Source organism: Hypanus sabinus, chromosome 13 (assembly GCF_030144855.1).
Source record: "Hypanus sabinus isolate sHypSab1 chromosome 13, sHypSab1.hap1, whole genome shotgun sequence".
Taxonomy (NCBI): domain Eukaryota; kingdom Metazoa; phylum Chordata; class Chondrichthyes; order Myliobatiformes; family Dasyatidae; genus Hypanus; species Hypanus sabinus.
This window is the reverse complement of record NC_082718.1, coordinates 101298601-101315196: the sequence shown is the minus strand read 5'-3', so window position 1 is coordinate 101315196 and position 16596 is coordinate 101298601. Positions and strand designations below refer to the sequence as shown.

Sequence of the window (16596 nt, the reverse complement as noted above, 5' to 3'; positions counted from 1 at the left end):
AATTACTGCTATTTCCTTCTCTGTAAGTTGTAACTGACCTACATATTAAGCACTACTGAAGGTTTCTCCCTTGGAACTGCTCAAAACAACATTTTTGATCTTTCTTTTCCTACACTGCCATCTGAACTATGGGTAATTTAATGTGTTCTTTAAAAACCTAGTTACCTCCTTCCATTTAGTTGTTACTTACAGAAGAAATAACAAAAGCAATTGACATCCATTCTCTGTAAGTTTTTTTCAATTAATCTTTTGTTTTGAAAGAAGGAAGAATACAGTTTTTGTACATGTGACAAAGAGGAATATAATATATCATTAAATTATGATGTTCTTTCTTAGTAAGTTAATAAATATATACAGTCGGCCCTCCTTCTCCACAGATTCTGCATGCGCGGATTCAACAACTGCAGATCAGGAAAACCCGGAAGTTCTCGCACCAGCACTCGTTGTTTGAGCATGTACAGACTATTCTTTCTTGTCATTATTCCCTAAACAATACAGTATAACAACTATTTGCATAACACTTACATTGTATTAGGTATTATAAGTAATCTAGAAATGACTTAAAAGTACAGGCAGTCCCCGGGTTATGAACGAGTTCCATTCCAGAGTCCGTCTTTAAGTCAGATTTGAAGTCAGAACAGGTACAACCAGTATTATTTAGCGTCAGTTAGTCAAACGTTTTTCTTTAGGATATAGTACATATTTTACCTTTCTATGCATATAAAACACTTAAGAAACATACATATTTCAATAATTAAACCACTGCTTTGCTTAGTAATAATTGTCGCTTCCATCAGGGCACGGCATTTCACATTCTCCATTAAAGTTTTTCTGATCATTGACTGACTGTAGCCTAACACTTTTCCAACGACCAATGGCATTTCACCTCTTTCTGATCACTTTATACTTCCACCTTATTTTCAATCGTTATCATTTTCGTGAACAGAAACACTGCGGATTCAGAGCTGCACAGCCAGGTCCTAATGTCCACTGCACTGAGCATGTTAAATAGAGTCCAGGGTTCTGCTAGGTCCTAAAGACCACCACACTGAGCCAGGTTAAATAAGGGACTTGAGCATCTGCGTGTTTTGGTATCTGCGGGGGTCTCAGAACCAATCCCCCGCAGATAAGGAGGGCCGACTGTTACACATTTTCATTGCAGCTAAAATCAGGAATAGCTTCTGACACTTATTTACAGTATTAAACAGTTCTTCCTTTCCATTAAGTGTATGTCCCAAGTTCATGAAAGGAACTATGTATGTGTGAGTCTCTCTTTCTTTCACAGAACCATCTTCAATCAACATACTGTATATATATATACCAATAAAGAATGGGAATCACCGGCACAGGTGTAGTCCACAGACAAATATTGCTGCATGAAAATGTGCAATGAATGAGAACAATTCCTAGTCAATAGTAAAAGGAATGTAAAATATGTTTAATATACAGAGCAGAAAACAATAAAAAATAATATGGATTGATGTTCTTTCTATTTCTTGCTTCATAACTCATTTCTCATTTTAGATCATGTTCTAAATTTGAATATTGCTCTAACATTTTAGGGTATTACAATTCCTTTAGCAGTCAAGTTACTGTCTTGAGTATTCAAACTGATTCATTTTCGGGAGATCCATTTGGTCTATTTAATGTTTCATATGCTGTATAACAGTTTATGATAGAAGCATTTCAGAGCACATTCAATGACACTGATAATCATATTTTGCTCTGATAAAATATTATAAGCTAACTTTGCCTCATAGTAGATATGTCATAACCTATGTCATCTTATACAGAAAAAGAGAGAATGATTACTCATAGACATCTTAACGTGGTAAGCTCGCCACTCAAGAAATACATATTTATGCAACATCTAGCAACCTCTGAATCTATAGTTGCTAAAATGTTACTCACAAGATTCGCAAACAGCCTTTAAAAAGACTGGTTGTGAAAAAAATCAACAAAAACACATTATATTTATAGTGTATGAGGCAGAACACATTGTTGATATTGAACTGTAGCTGTTCCCTTCACCACAACAGAACTACCTACTGAAGGGCTAGTAGATATGTTTCCACATTAAGCACTTGCTACTTTATTTCAACTGTTATCATGACAAAAATTTATTTGCATTATGCAGAAAGATCCAACACCAACAATAATTGATCTCATGAAATATTTAGACTGTTTTCTCAAGAGAGTATCTCAGCAGTCCCATCATTTAAAAGATGCGCCAGGTTGGCAGTCGACCATTATAAACAAATAAATGGGATTTGAATTTTTAAGCATTTAAAAATTAATACAAGAAAAAAAGTATTTATTAGCTATTTTGCAGTGATAAAATTTATACCAGTAAATTATATTAACTACGTAGAATTTGTATTTTCATTCAAGTTAAGAACGCCACACATGATTTTTGAACTTTTTAATTAGACCGCTGACCAACTGCATTTGATTGTGGGATGCAATAGTCAATAGCATGATTGTGGTGAGAAAGACTAGAAGAATAAAAATGCATGCAAAAATACTGCAGAAAATTTTTTTAAAATAAAGATTTAATCAAATTGTTAAAATAAAGCCCAGTTTTCACTGCAATTCTTGTTACTAGCAGCATTTGGTTTAATTGTACTTTACAGAGACTGAAGAATAATACAATTCGATTGAAATCTTTTTAATATAGTACTTGATTTTACCAAACATATTTAAAATCAGTTGAAATGCATTCCGATTAAACTAAAATAGAACTATTCCCTTCCTTAAGAACACTTCAGTTATCACCACACATTACACAGACTCTTCCAGCTGCTACCATCCAGGAAATGGTACCACAGCATAAAAGCCAGGGCCAACTGTCCCAGGCTTTGTGGCAACTTCTTCCACCAGGCTATCAGACTGATTAATTCATGCTGATACAATTGTATTTCTATGTTATATTGACTGTCCTGTTGTACATACTATTTATTATAAATTACTATAAATTGCATATTGCACATTGAGATGGAGACACAAAATTAAGACTTTTACTCCTCATGTATATGAAGGATGCAAGTAATAAAGTCAATTCAATTATATTTAAAAGAATTTCAGGCATTCGATATTTTAAAATTTCCCTGAGATTGGGTAACACTTTCATACCAGTGATGCTTTATCCTAAAATTCTAAGTCGCCATCAAGTACAATGAGATTATTTCACTAAATCTGTTCATATAATTTTACATAATATGGATACAGTTCTACTCCTAATATTATTTAATATCTGCTTATGAAAGTAACTCCACACATGATATCACAGGAGGAGAATATTTGGTCCATTAAGCTCAGACCAGTTCTTTGTAGAACACAATGCCATTGGCTATTCCTGTTATCACATTTTTAATAATGTTACAATAGGTAAAGCAATATTGGACTTATTTAATTTTGAAGCAACTCTTAAACATTCACAGATTTGAACCTCTTTAGCAATCACCGTGAAAATATTCTTCTTTGTTAATCAATGTTAAAGTCACAATATAAAACAACGTTGCTGCTATTGTTACTCTGTACCCTTTGCTCAACAATTATGATTCTGGCAAACACTTCAGTACAGTTTTTGTTAACAACTTTAATGGCTTAAAGAATGCAGAATTCTGTAAAGAATTACAATGATTTTCATCATTCTCCAATCCTACCATTGGCATTTCAATTATTTTTAAACTTCTGGCATCTCTCCATATGCTAATATAGTAATGTTTTGAAAGGGAATCATACATCTATGTAAAAATTTCAAAACACTAAGTAGACTTTCAATACAACACTAGAAAATTCTACATTCTTAATCACTTAATTCAATCCATTGTAATTCAACAAATTTTTTGATTCAACAAACTTGTTGATACAAAAATTCTTGCCGAAGCTCCTTATTTTCAACTGACATCATTACATTAGCTTGTGTCATTCTAAACCTCAAATCAAGTACACAACTATTATTTGGATCCAATTAATTGATTAAAGGATTTTCACTTTGAAAAGTTTGTCCTATAGTTCATCAAATAATGAATAATTTCAGTAAGAATTTAGTGACCAAGTTTTAATCTTTAGTATAATTATTGATTCTTGCTGTAGTGTAAACTATTTATTTTAAAATAATTTATCTGGTATCCATGAGATCTAAATATCTGCATTTAGTAGCCAGTAGCACCTTTCCAAAATATTGGCAATATCTCTCTCAACTGCAACTAAGTTTTATAAATGTAATTAGTTCACATCTAACTCCAAGGATTAGATGTTCAAACTGCTTGAAAAAATTATTTTTTCACCACAGGGAGGAAAAGAGACTATTTAATTCATTCTTTGAGAAATCTCCAAGATCCATCACACATCCACCAAAGCCAGTATTCTTACAGATGAACAGTACATGCTCACCTGGAAGAAGGATCCCCACAAAAGGGCTTCCCTCCTTTCTGACTTGTATCCTTACAGTTATAAATATTTAAAATCTTTTGGAAATGTTTAAATGTTAAGAAGGAGCTCGCAGTGATTCATCCCAGGCAGGCTCTTCATACCTGCATTGTCCTTCACAGCTATTTGTACTAAGGTTATAGCCATTTTGGTTGCATTTTTAAGGGATTCTAGTCCTCACTAAATTCATAATTTGATTATGGCCAAGAAGTTTTCATAAACAGGGCAAAACATTATACATTGTATATAAACATTCATACAAAAATCAACAATCAAGTTCCAGTGAGGACGGGATACCCAGCATTTGGTAAACTGCAGTTTTATAATTTGTTATATGCACCATTGGTCATTTCCACAACTTTGTCATCAATATATTTTTAAATATTAATATTCTGTATATGAATAAACTTAACCAATGAAGATGTTGTGAGATGTTGTACTCTCACAAAATCTGGTCCAGTATACGGTAGATCACTTTGAAACCCAAAGCAACAGTGCAAAAGCCAAACTGAAACTAAACATGTTTGGCATTAGCTATGTATGCTTAACATATCAAAAGAAACCCCAACCCATTATTCAACCTGGCAGTGATCAATATGGTTGACATTACCATTGCTTTAGTTCTAAGAGAAGGCTATTTACCAAAAGGTCCCAGCTTGCACTCTAACATAGGCATAAAATAAACTCTGTAGAAATTCTATTGCACCTATTATGATACAGAGAAACATCTGCACAACAAAAAATTGTAGTAGTCTAGGGAACTAACCCATAATTACATGTTTAAAGAACTAAGCATTGGCCATAACTGACGTTTGGTCAGTATTACCCACCAAGAGTGATACTTTTGAAGTTACAAAAATGTGTCATATGTCTTATTTAAAGTTCCAGCTTAGCTTAGCACCTGGCACAGTCACATCTTGGATTTCAGAAAGGAAAAAAACACCACCAAAAATAAAGCAGTTCTAATGTTGATATTTTAAGTCATTGTGGGACCTTAGAAAAAAAATTGAAAAATGATTTATTAGAATCATAATGGAAGTATCAGGAGCACAGAAGAGGAAAACAGAGGTCCATGAGCCAATTCTCATCAGGGGATCAGAGATGGACAGGGTCAGCAACTTTAAATTCTATGGTGTTATCATTTCAGAGGACCTGTTCTGGGACCAGCAGTCAAGTGCAATTATGAAGAAAGCATGGCAGTGCTTCTATTTCCTTCAGAGTTTCCAAAGATTCAGTATGAGATTTAAAACTTTGAAATACTCCTATAGATGTGTAGTGGAGAGCCTACATCATAGGCTGGTATGGAAACACCAATGCTCTTGAATGGAAAATCCCACAAGAAGTAGTGGATACATCCCAGTCCATCATGGGTAAAGCCCTCTCCACCACTGAGTACATCTACATGGGATGCTGTCACAGGAAAGCAGCAACTAACATCAGGGAACCACATCACCCAAGTCATGCTCTCTTCTTGCTGCTGCCATCAGAAAGGTGGTACAGGAGCCTCAGGACTCACACCACCAGGTTCTGGAACAGTTATTCCCCCTCAATCATCAGGCTCTTGAACCAAATTAGATAACTTCACTACCCCATCACTAAAATGTTCCCACAAGCCTATGAACTCACTTTCAAGAACTCTTCATCTCATGTTCTCGATATTTATTGCTTATTTACTTACTATTTCTTTCTTTTTGTATTTGCAGCTTGTTGTCTTTTGCATACTGATTGTATGATCAGTTGGTGCAGTCTTTTATTGATTCTATTATAGTTATTCTAGACACTAGAATACTACAACACAGTACAGGCCCTTCAGACCCCAATGTTGTGCCATCCATATATTCCTTAAAAAAAGTACTAAACCTACACTACCCCGTAACCCTCTATTTTTCTTTCATCCGTGTGCCTGTCCAAGAGGCTCTTAAATACCCCTAATGTTTTAGCCTCCACCACCATCCATGGCAAGTGATTCCAGGCACCCATAACCCTCTATGTAAAAAACTTATCCCTTATGTCTCCCCTAAACTTCCCTCCCTTGACTTTGTACATATGCCCTCTGCTGTTTGCTATTGGTGCCCTGGGAAACAGGAACTGGCTATCCACCCCATCTATGCCTCTCATAATGTTGTAGACCTCTATCAAGTCCCCTCTCATCCTTCTATGCTCCAAAGAGAAAAGTGCCAGCTCTGCTAACCTTGCCTCATATGACTTGTTCTCCAATCCAGACAACATCCTGGTAAATCCCCTCTGCATCCTCTCCATAGCTTCCACATCTTTCCTATAATGAGGTGACCAGAATTGAACACAATACTCTAAGGACAGTCTCACCAGAGATTTGCAGAGTTGCAACATGACCTCTCTACTCTTGAACTCACTGCCACTACTAATGAAGCCTAACATCCCATAGGCCTTCTTAACTATCCTGTCAACCTGTGCAGCGACTTTGAGGGATGTATGGTTTTGAACCCCAAGGTCCCACTGTTCATCCACACTCTTAAGTAACCGACCATTAACCCTGTACTCAGCCTTCTGGTTTGTCCTTCCAAAATGCATCACCTCACACTTGTCCGGATTGAACTCCATCTGCCATTTTTCTGTCCAACTCTGCATCCTATCTATATCCTCTTGTAACCTTCGACAACCTACAGCTCCATCGACAACTCCTCCAATCTTGGTGTCATTCGCAAACTTACTCACCCATCCTTCCTGAGAGAAGGAGGATGAGAGGAGACATGATAGAGGTGTACAAGATATTAAGAGGAATAGACAGAATGGACAGCCAGCGCCTCTGCCCCAGGGCACCACTGCTCAGTACAAGAGGACATGGCTTTAAGATAAGGGGAGGGAAGTTGAAGGGGGATATTAGAGGAAGGTTTTTCACTCAGAGAGTGGTTGGTGCGTGGAATGCACTGCCTGAGTCAGTGGTGGAGGCAGATACACCAGTGAAGTTTAAGAGACTACTAGACAGGTATATGGAGGAATTTAAGGTGGGGGGTTATATGGCAGGCACGGTTTGAGGATCGGCACAACATTGTGGGCCGAAGGGCCTGTAACATGCTGTACTATTCTATGTTCTTCCGCCTCTTCATCCAGGTCATTTATAAAAATCACAAAGAGCAGGGGTCCCAGGACAGATCTTTGTGGCACTCCACTAGTCACCGACCTCCAGGCAGAATACTTTCCTTCCACTACCACCCTCTGCTTTTTTCCTGTAAACCAATTTTTATCCAAACAGCCATCCAAACATCCCATGCCTCATGACTTTCTGGATGAGTCTTTTGTGGGGGATTTGTCAAACGCCTTGCTAAAATCCATGTCGGCCACATCGACCGCCTTACCCTCATCAATTTATTTTGTTACCTCTTCAAAAAACTCAATTAGGCTTGTGAGGCACGACCTTCCCTTCACAAAGCCATGTTGACTATCCTTGAGTAGACTGTACTTCTCCAAATGCTCGTAGATCCTATACTTAAGAATCCTTTCCAACAGTTTGCAGACGACCGACGTAAGACTCACCGGTCTATAGTTCCCAGGATTCTCCCTATCGCCTTTTTTAAACAAGGGAACTACATATGCCATTCTCCAATCCTCCAGCACCTCCCTGCAGCCAAAGAGGATTCAAAGATCATAGCTACTGCTCCAGCAATCTCTTCTCTCACTTCCCACAGCAACCTCGGGTATATCACGTCCGGTCCTGGGGATTTAACAATCTTGATGTTTTTAAGATTATCCAACACTTCTTGTTCCTTAATCTCCACACTGTCCAGCACACAGGCCTGTTCTATTTCGACTTCACCCTGAAGAAGGTCCTTTTCACTTGTGAATACTGAAGCAAAGTATTCATTTAGGACCTCCCCAACCTCCTCCGCTTCCAGGCACGTGTTGCCTTCCTTATCCTTTAGCAGCCCCACCTTCATTCTTGTCATCCTTCTGTCTTTCACATACACATAGAACGTCTTGGGGTTCTCCTTAATCCTACATGCCAAGGACTTCTCATGCCCCCTTTGAGCTCTCTTAACCTTTCTTAATCTCCTTCCTGGCTACTCTATATTTCTCATGATCCCCTCCTGCTTCTTATATCTAACATGTGCTTCCTTCTTCCTCTTGACGAGTTGCCTCATGTGCTTCGACAGTCACGGTTCCCTTTTCCTACTATTTTTTCCTTGTCTCAGTGGGACAAACTTATCCTGAACCCAGCACAAGTGGTCCCTAAACTTCCTCCACATTACTTCTGTGCTTTCACCCTTGAACATCTGTTGAGCATATCCACAAGAAAAGCAATCTGTACAGTACTATGCAAAAGTCACAGGCACATATATTTAGCTGGGGTGCCCAAGACTTTTGCACAGCATTGTATTTGTCAACATAGAGCGGAGAGTGAGTTTGTACATCTGGTGGGAGCAAACGATGTTGGGAATGGTGAAAGTGGAGTACCATGGGAGGGATGTGGGACAGGTGGCAGAGCAGTGCCTGGGATGGGGGGGGGGGGGGGGTGGAGACATGGGTACAGACGCACCCAGCCCTGAGACATTGGGCAAGGTCATTTGATTCCAAGGAATTGGTTTATTGATCATTATGGAATGTCTCTCTGGTGCTTCCTACTCCCTCTCCTCGTCCCAAACATGATTCCTCTCTCCCTCCTCCCTTCCCACTCTCAGTCCACAATAGAGATTCAGAAACAGGTTTATTATCACTCACACATGTCATTAATTGCTTTTTGCAGCAGCAGTACAGTTCAATTCATAAAATTACAACATTACTGTGCAAAGGTCTTAGGCATCCTATCTATATATATGCCTAAGACTTTTACACAGTACTGTATGTACTTTGATAATAAACTTACTTTGAATTTTGAATGTATCAGGAAAGACTGAACTATCTCTAAACAAAAGAATAAAATATGACTTAATGGAGGTTTATAAGGGAAGAAGTATAGATGATGCTTGTTTGGTAAGCCAGACAATAATAAGGTTTTATTAAACATAGGATTACTATTCATAAATCCCATAGGGAGTTCAGAAGCAACATGCTCATTTAGATGGTGGTTAAAATTAGGACTTACTGCCACAGGGACTCATTGATATGGTTAAAAGAAATCTAAATATAGACACAGGGGAGGAAGTATAGGTTAATATAGTGAAGAGTAGTGGCATAGGGCTTTTGTAGAACTATGCTGTGGATTTACCAGTTTGAATGATCTGTTTCTGCACTTTAAAGACCACGTAATACCACACTAAACATGAGTAAAAATGTCAAGATTAACTAATTGGTCACATAGTGCTTTGGATTGCACTTAAGTATAAAGTGCATGCAAAAATGTTATTTCTTTCTTAATAAAAAGATTCTAGTTGTATTAAACAAGAGAGCAACTGAAAAATCATTTACTATCCTAATTTACACAGATGATTACAAGGGAATGGGATTGCGGTGAAATATCATGAATATCTATGTCAAGAACTATGCATACCAGTTTCAACTATTGTTTATAAACTGAGAAATGTAAAAAGTAGGTTGTCAAAAAGATAAAGCTTCTTACAAACCTTTGATTATAGTGTATGAACATTATTTGACTATTTTCCAATATATCTGAACACATTTTAGAAATAATACTTGAATATACAAAAGTAATTTCATAATTGACAAGTAAACACAAAAATATTAAAATTGTAAATATAACAACTTTCACACTTCCAGGTCTTGTCATAGAATTGAAGGTTCCGTTTCAATTGTCAATCCTCCTAACTATTCCTCAAGTTATTTTGGAATGAAAGGAATGAAAGGGCTGCCGTATGAGGAACTTCTGGCAGCTCTTGAGCTGTTGCAACCGGTGCTTCCGGTGCAGCCTCCTCTACATCAGTGAGACCCGATGCAGATTGGGGGACCGCTTCGTCGAGCACCTATGCTCCATCCGCCACAACAGACAGAATCTCTCGGTTGCCATTCACTTCAACTCTCCTTCACATTCCCATTTGGATATGTCCATACATGGCCTCCTCTACTGCCATGATGAGGCCAAACTTCGGTTGGAGGAACAACATCTCATATACCGTCTGGGTAGTCTCCAGCCCCTTGGTATGAACATCGAATTCTCTAACTTCCGGTAATTCCCTCCCTCTCCCTTCCCCCATCCCACCTTCATTCTGTCTCCTCTTCTAGCTGCCTATTACCCCTCATGACTCTGCCTTCTTCTACTACCTATAGTGCTTTCCCCTTAGATTCCTTCTTCACCTCTCCTGCCTATCCCCTCCCTGTTTCCCCTCCCCCACCCCTTGACCTTTCCTCTGATTGGTTTTCCACCCTCCTCCCACCTTCTTTATAGGGCCCCTACCCCCTCCTTATTTAGTCTCGACCCGAAACGTTGACTGCTCGTCTCAACGGATGCTGCCCGACCTGCTGAGTTCATCCAGCTTTTTTGTACGTCTTGATTTGACCACAGCATCTGCAGTGTACTTTTTGTTTAGCCCTTGAGCTGTATTCCCTGGAGTTCAGTAGGCTGAGGGGGGGATCTCATAGAAACATTTGGAATGTTAAAAGGCCTAAACAGATTAGAAATGGCAAAGTTATTTCCTGTGGTAGGGATTCTAGGACAAGAGGGCACGACTTCAGGACTGAAAGATGTCCTTTTGGAACTAAGATGTGGAGAAATTACTTTAGTCAGAGGGTGGTAAATCTGTGGAATTTGTTGCCATGAGCAGCTGTGAAGGCGAAGTCATTGGGCGTATTTAAGGCAGAGATGATTAGGTTCTTGATTAGCTAGGGCATCAAAGGGTATGGGGTGAAAGCAGGGGAGTGGGAATGACTGAAAGAATTGGGTCAGCTGATCATTGAATTGCAGAGCAGACTCAATGGGCCAAATGGCCTGCTTCTTTGCCTATATCTTATGGTCATGACACAACCTTCAATAATTTTAATAACTATTTTGATTATTTATTACAATATTGGATGTTCAAAGACTATATAAAATACAAGGGACATTTCTGTATCAAAGCAATTACTTATATTCATGGCAAAAAAATTATCCTGCTGTTGCAACCTTTTTGTCAATGATGCATTATTTTTGGATTTGGTGCTATGCTACCAGAAGTGCTGGCAATCCTATGGGACCACACTCAAGTAATCAGAATCACAAAATGGTTGCATCTTGAAAGGACACCATTCAGCTCACTGAATCCGTATATTCTTAGTGCAAAGTTAACCAGGAAATGTAGGCAAGCTGTTAATTACTATGCATCACAACAGTCAACTCTAGAAAATTCTGTTTGGGGTTTTAACAATAATGAACAAAACCTTTACATCTTACTCTACTGCAAAATAGTGAAGCAACAAAGTACGTCACTGCTTTAAGCAGAATTTAAAGTAGAGTCTCAGAGAAGCTCTGAAATCTTACAAACTAATACACCTCTTCAGGTGGTTCCATATCTTTAATAAGAAATTATTGAACTAAATTATCTAAAGAAGTGGTCCAGTGGAAGACAAGCACAGGCTTTGCTCATACTCTTTCTTTTCAATGTTATGTAGCATCTTATTTACCAGAATTCAGTAAAATTCTTATAATCTGCTATTCTGAAATCCTAATGGTTCAGTATCTGACTCAACATCTAATGCTTGCCTCACTCACTGACAGCCGAGATCCTGTGCTCCCTTTCCAGTCACAAGGGCCTGTGCACCTTCCACGGACTAGTGTCCCGCCTCCCAAGCTTCCTTTCCACTGACTGGTTCCATTTCCCACACTCACCTTCCACTCACTGGGGCCCTGAATCCTGTACTCCTGATTGCCTTGTTGGAGGCTAATTCCCAGCAACAACTATAAATTCACTTGGGCCCCAGTTTCTGTGCTCTCTTTAGAGCATCTCTTACACTCCGTAACATCTTAAAAACAAAGTCTATTAAAAAAGGGGTGAAATAATGTCCAATAGATGGGAAAATCTAACAATCAGATACCAAAGTCCAACTCCTACTGTGTTATCTGTTGAATTGCATTTAACTTTCTGCATTCAAAATATAAAGTTATATAAATATAAATCAGATTGTGTTATACGTGGCAATATAATGGTTAAACTGTACCAGGAAACAATATATTGCCATCTATTTCGCTTGGTCAATTTGCTGTTCACGTTTGTATTTTGAGGTGCACTGACTTGATCGATTTTGAAAGGCATTAAGGAGTAGGTTCACAACCATGACTAAGAGCAAAAATGTTTTCTTCCCTTAGTACAATACTGGAACTGAAATACTGGCATTTCACTTTTAGAATGACATAATAGAAACTTTAATGGTAATGGGTTTGTGCTGCCCATTAATGCATTTAGATTACTGGCCAGAAGTGTTCCTTTCTAAACCTTACAGTGAATGTCTGCAGCAGCTGCCACTGTTAATTGTTGAACAGCCCTGTTGTGGTGTTTTTGGTACTCACCACCCTTGTAAGCCGCCACTGCTATGGTGCTATTTATCCTCACAAAGGAGACGTGTGGCTGTGGTCCAAGTTCTGCAGAGCTGCGTGACGTTCCCAGATACAAGGCACTGCTGTCCCAGGTGCTTATATCCCACATTCTCACGTCTCCTGATGTGTATCTGAAAGAACCAGTTCAATTATCTGCTTGTTTATTCACAATGCTGGCTACCTAGTGAAGAGACTAATTAGAAATAATATAAGCAGCGATGTTTTTGACTCAAAAGCTCCGAATGTGGTCACGAATTTAAACTACAGAAGACAGCAATCCTCTCAATAAAAAGTAAATGTATCGAGTTGTATGGTTTTGATAAATAACAGACAGCAGTCCCCTCAGCTATCTTCTGAATGACCTACAGTCTCTTTTATATAAAGCTGCCTGGATATGAGGTAATTTAAAATGACAATTTTTACAGAAATCTGCACGACCGCAAGCTGGCCTGAAGTTCTCTGTTTTGCTCACTGACACTAATTTTATGCATATTAAATGAGTGATAAAATGTACATTGGTGGTGAATGAAGGAAATTATAACCTTTGCCACAAAGGTTATACAAAGGGAAAAGGATAATTCAAGAACAAATTATTTTTAGGATGAGTGTTTATAACAATAGATTGTTTACTTAGCTTAATACTCTATTACAGCGATTAAATACACATTACACAGTAAAACAAGGTAACCAATTAGTTAACTGATTTTGAGTATAAATGTAGCACTTAAATAAAAGAATTAGAAGCAGCATTATGTAATAAGTTACCAATGATCTTAAAATCAAATACATTTTCCAACTTATACTTCATGATTTAGATGAATGAGCCCGTGTAAGGATTCTTTAATGTGTCTGGTTAACAGCAAGCTACTGCTCAAGAGTCCATGAAAACTCTGCAGGTAAGCAAAATGACCTCAAAATCAGGCAACTGTAACCCTTTACACATGAAGATACTCCAATTGATGATTTTTGTTTTAAAAAAAAAACACACACACACACACACGAAGTACGGAATGGCTGATTTTACCATTTAAGGACTTGTTTTGAAGGATAGGGAACGAAGCTAAATTTGAAATAGGGCTCCAAAGCCAAGAACTAATCTACGATCTAAATTTCCACCTAGAAATCCTGAATTCTTACATTAGTGATAATGTGTTGTTACTGACCCAATTTGTGGTATCATGGGCTTTATCGATAGTAACCACTGCCATAATTTTCTTCTGCTTTGGTTTGGCAGAAGTTGCTAAATGGCATGTGGGTAATGGGCATCCTGCCTTGTTGCGGAGAACACTATTGTACTTGTTGGCTACACACTTCTCTGCTAATGTATCTTTTCCCCATTGTCTCATGAGCACAAATGCCTTTTATTTTACTACCCAGTTTTGTTCTCCCTGTTCATGGTCTTTAATTGTGACTTTAAAGTAATCTTTTAAAATAAAATGCTATCACTTCAGTATTAACAAGCATACTTATTTCACTTTAATTGTTAATACCACCAGTACATTGGGTGAATCAATGAGAAAAAAGGCTGTATCTATTAAGAAGCTGAAGTGCAAAATATAAGTGCTGCAGTTGATTAGAATGTAACTTTTAACCAAAGTTCAAAACAAAATTGCAAATACTTGAAATTTAAAGCCAAACACAAAATGTTGGAAAGATTCTGCAAGTCAGACTACATCTGTAGAAAAAGAAATTGTGACTTTCTCAGGATAGAGACCTGGCCTTCTAATTTGTCATAAATGAATATCCTGCCAGTTCATTGTTGCAACCGGTTCTTTACCGTGGTTTCCTCTATGATGGGGAAACCAAATGTAGATCGCTTTGTGAACAATCTTATTTGTCCACGTTGCCTACCATTTAAATTCCTCATTCCACTTCTGACCTGTCTATGACCTCCTGTACTGACACGGTGAAGCCCGATGCAAGCTTGAGGGACAGTACTGTGCTTTATTTTCCACCTGGGCACATTGCAGCTTTCTGGACTCAATACTGAATTCTAAAACATCAAGCAACTTGATTTCCTGGTCTAGCTCAATCATCCATCTGTAATAACAAACTTGTTTTTCCCTCTATTATTGTGTTTTCTTGTTTCTCTTTCTTTGGGAGAAGATGATGTACCTAACCTGGCCTGCACCTTCTGTGGGCTCTTTTCCAATTACAAAAAGACAGTAAACAAATTGAAAACAGTAAGAGTGGAGGAAACGGGAGAAAGAGTTCCAACTGCTTTAAAACATGGAGAAGTAATAAATTTATGGAATATGCCACTGATATATCAACCGAATACTTAAATACTAGGATGGAGATAGGAGATAATTTACAAGACCTGCAGAGTTGTGAAGAAGGGTCTACCATTACTTTATTATAACATAACAAAGGATAAAGAGGGCAGGATTCACTGAAATCTATTACAGGATGGACTTTCCCGATTAGTGTATTTACATCAATGAGCGAAAAAGTAGGTTTTGTCATATGGAATTGATAGAACAGTGTTAATACGATCAGATGAAAGTAATTAAATATGTAGTGCACAAAGAGAATCAAAACTTACTAAGGTAATGTTCGTTATAGAAGTATTTCAAAAAGGTGACAATTGGGTAAAGCAAGAGACAAGATTAAGAATTGCTACATTGCATAAAGTGACCCATTTCTATGCTGTAAACATCTGTAATTCTCAGCAAGAAGTTCTCCATTTTGGCATAATTCCAGACGTGATCAGTCACCAAGTTTCAGTGTTAAAAGATATGGGATAAATAGCACAAGACCCTATTAAAAGGGCATCCAAACTAACATTGATAGAATGGACACAGATCAATATTGATCTTATTGAACAGAGCCGCTCAAGAGGCTGAACAGCTTTTCCAAATTTTAAACTCTACTTTAAGTAAAGACAACATTTCGTTACATTGTAACTGGTTGAGCAAAAAGTGGTGCAGCACATATGCAGATTTGGGGAACTAATCAATTTACAATTAAGAAACAAATCAAATTAAGGCAAAAAAAAACACTGATGAGCTTCAAAATAAAGGAACTGCAACAGGCTAGAAGCAAAAAGGAAAGAAATATTAGACAAATCAATCATTTCTAGAATTATTGGTGATGTTACTGCACTCATATTATGCAAACCAGAGGCCCAAACAATGTTGTCCCTAGTGTTACACATGCTGGCCAGCAGAGATGTTTGATCATTTCAACATTAGTGAATAGCAATGAGAACATAGCCTCTGTGAATATCAGAAACTATTAATTCCTAAAAATAGCGAGATGACAGACATTGCGACACAACCTGGTGGCAGGAAGTTGACTCAACCACTGAAGTCAGCTTCATAGATCCTAAGTAATGGCACAACAGCTCCTTCATGAAATATCACAGCACCAACAACTGTATGTAAAAAATATGACACTGGAGGCAAAATTAATTCTGACAGCTATTAACTGCTATCTCCAAGAAAATTAAAACATGAATGGTCACTTTAATAAACTACATTACAATGATAATTGTATCAACACAGCATATTGTTTTCTGATGTATTTCTACTTAGGCTTGCTGAACTTCAGTATAAAATAAATATTGGTTGCAAAAATAATATTTTTCTTCAAGATTTTATAGTGAGAGTGTTTTCACTGGCTTTTTTAAAATCAATAATTGTCTTGCTGATTAATTGCATTTTAGCACAACAGAGATACTCAGTAAACACTTTCTTCAGATGTTGGAAACCTTGAGCAACATA

The 16596-nt window shown here is 37.7% G+C and overlaps 1 protein-coding gene across 2 annotated transcripts in view; it reads right to left on the bottom strand.

The window, feature by feature from the left end:
- The window catches only part of fbxw8 (F-box and WD repeat domain containing 8), a 148381-nt gene that overhangs the window by 88817 nt on the left and 42968 nt on the right, over nucleotides 1–16596 (bottom strand). For both annotated transcript variants that reach the window (XM_059988303.1, XM_059988302.1), the window contains exon 5: nucleotides 12845–13002. In XM_059988303.1, the coding sequence (XP_059844286.1) occupies nucleotides 12845–13002 (158 nt within the window). The remainder of the gene's footprint in view (nucleotides 1–12844; nucleotides 13003–16596) is intronic.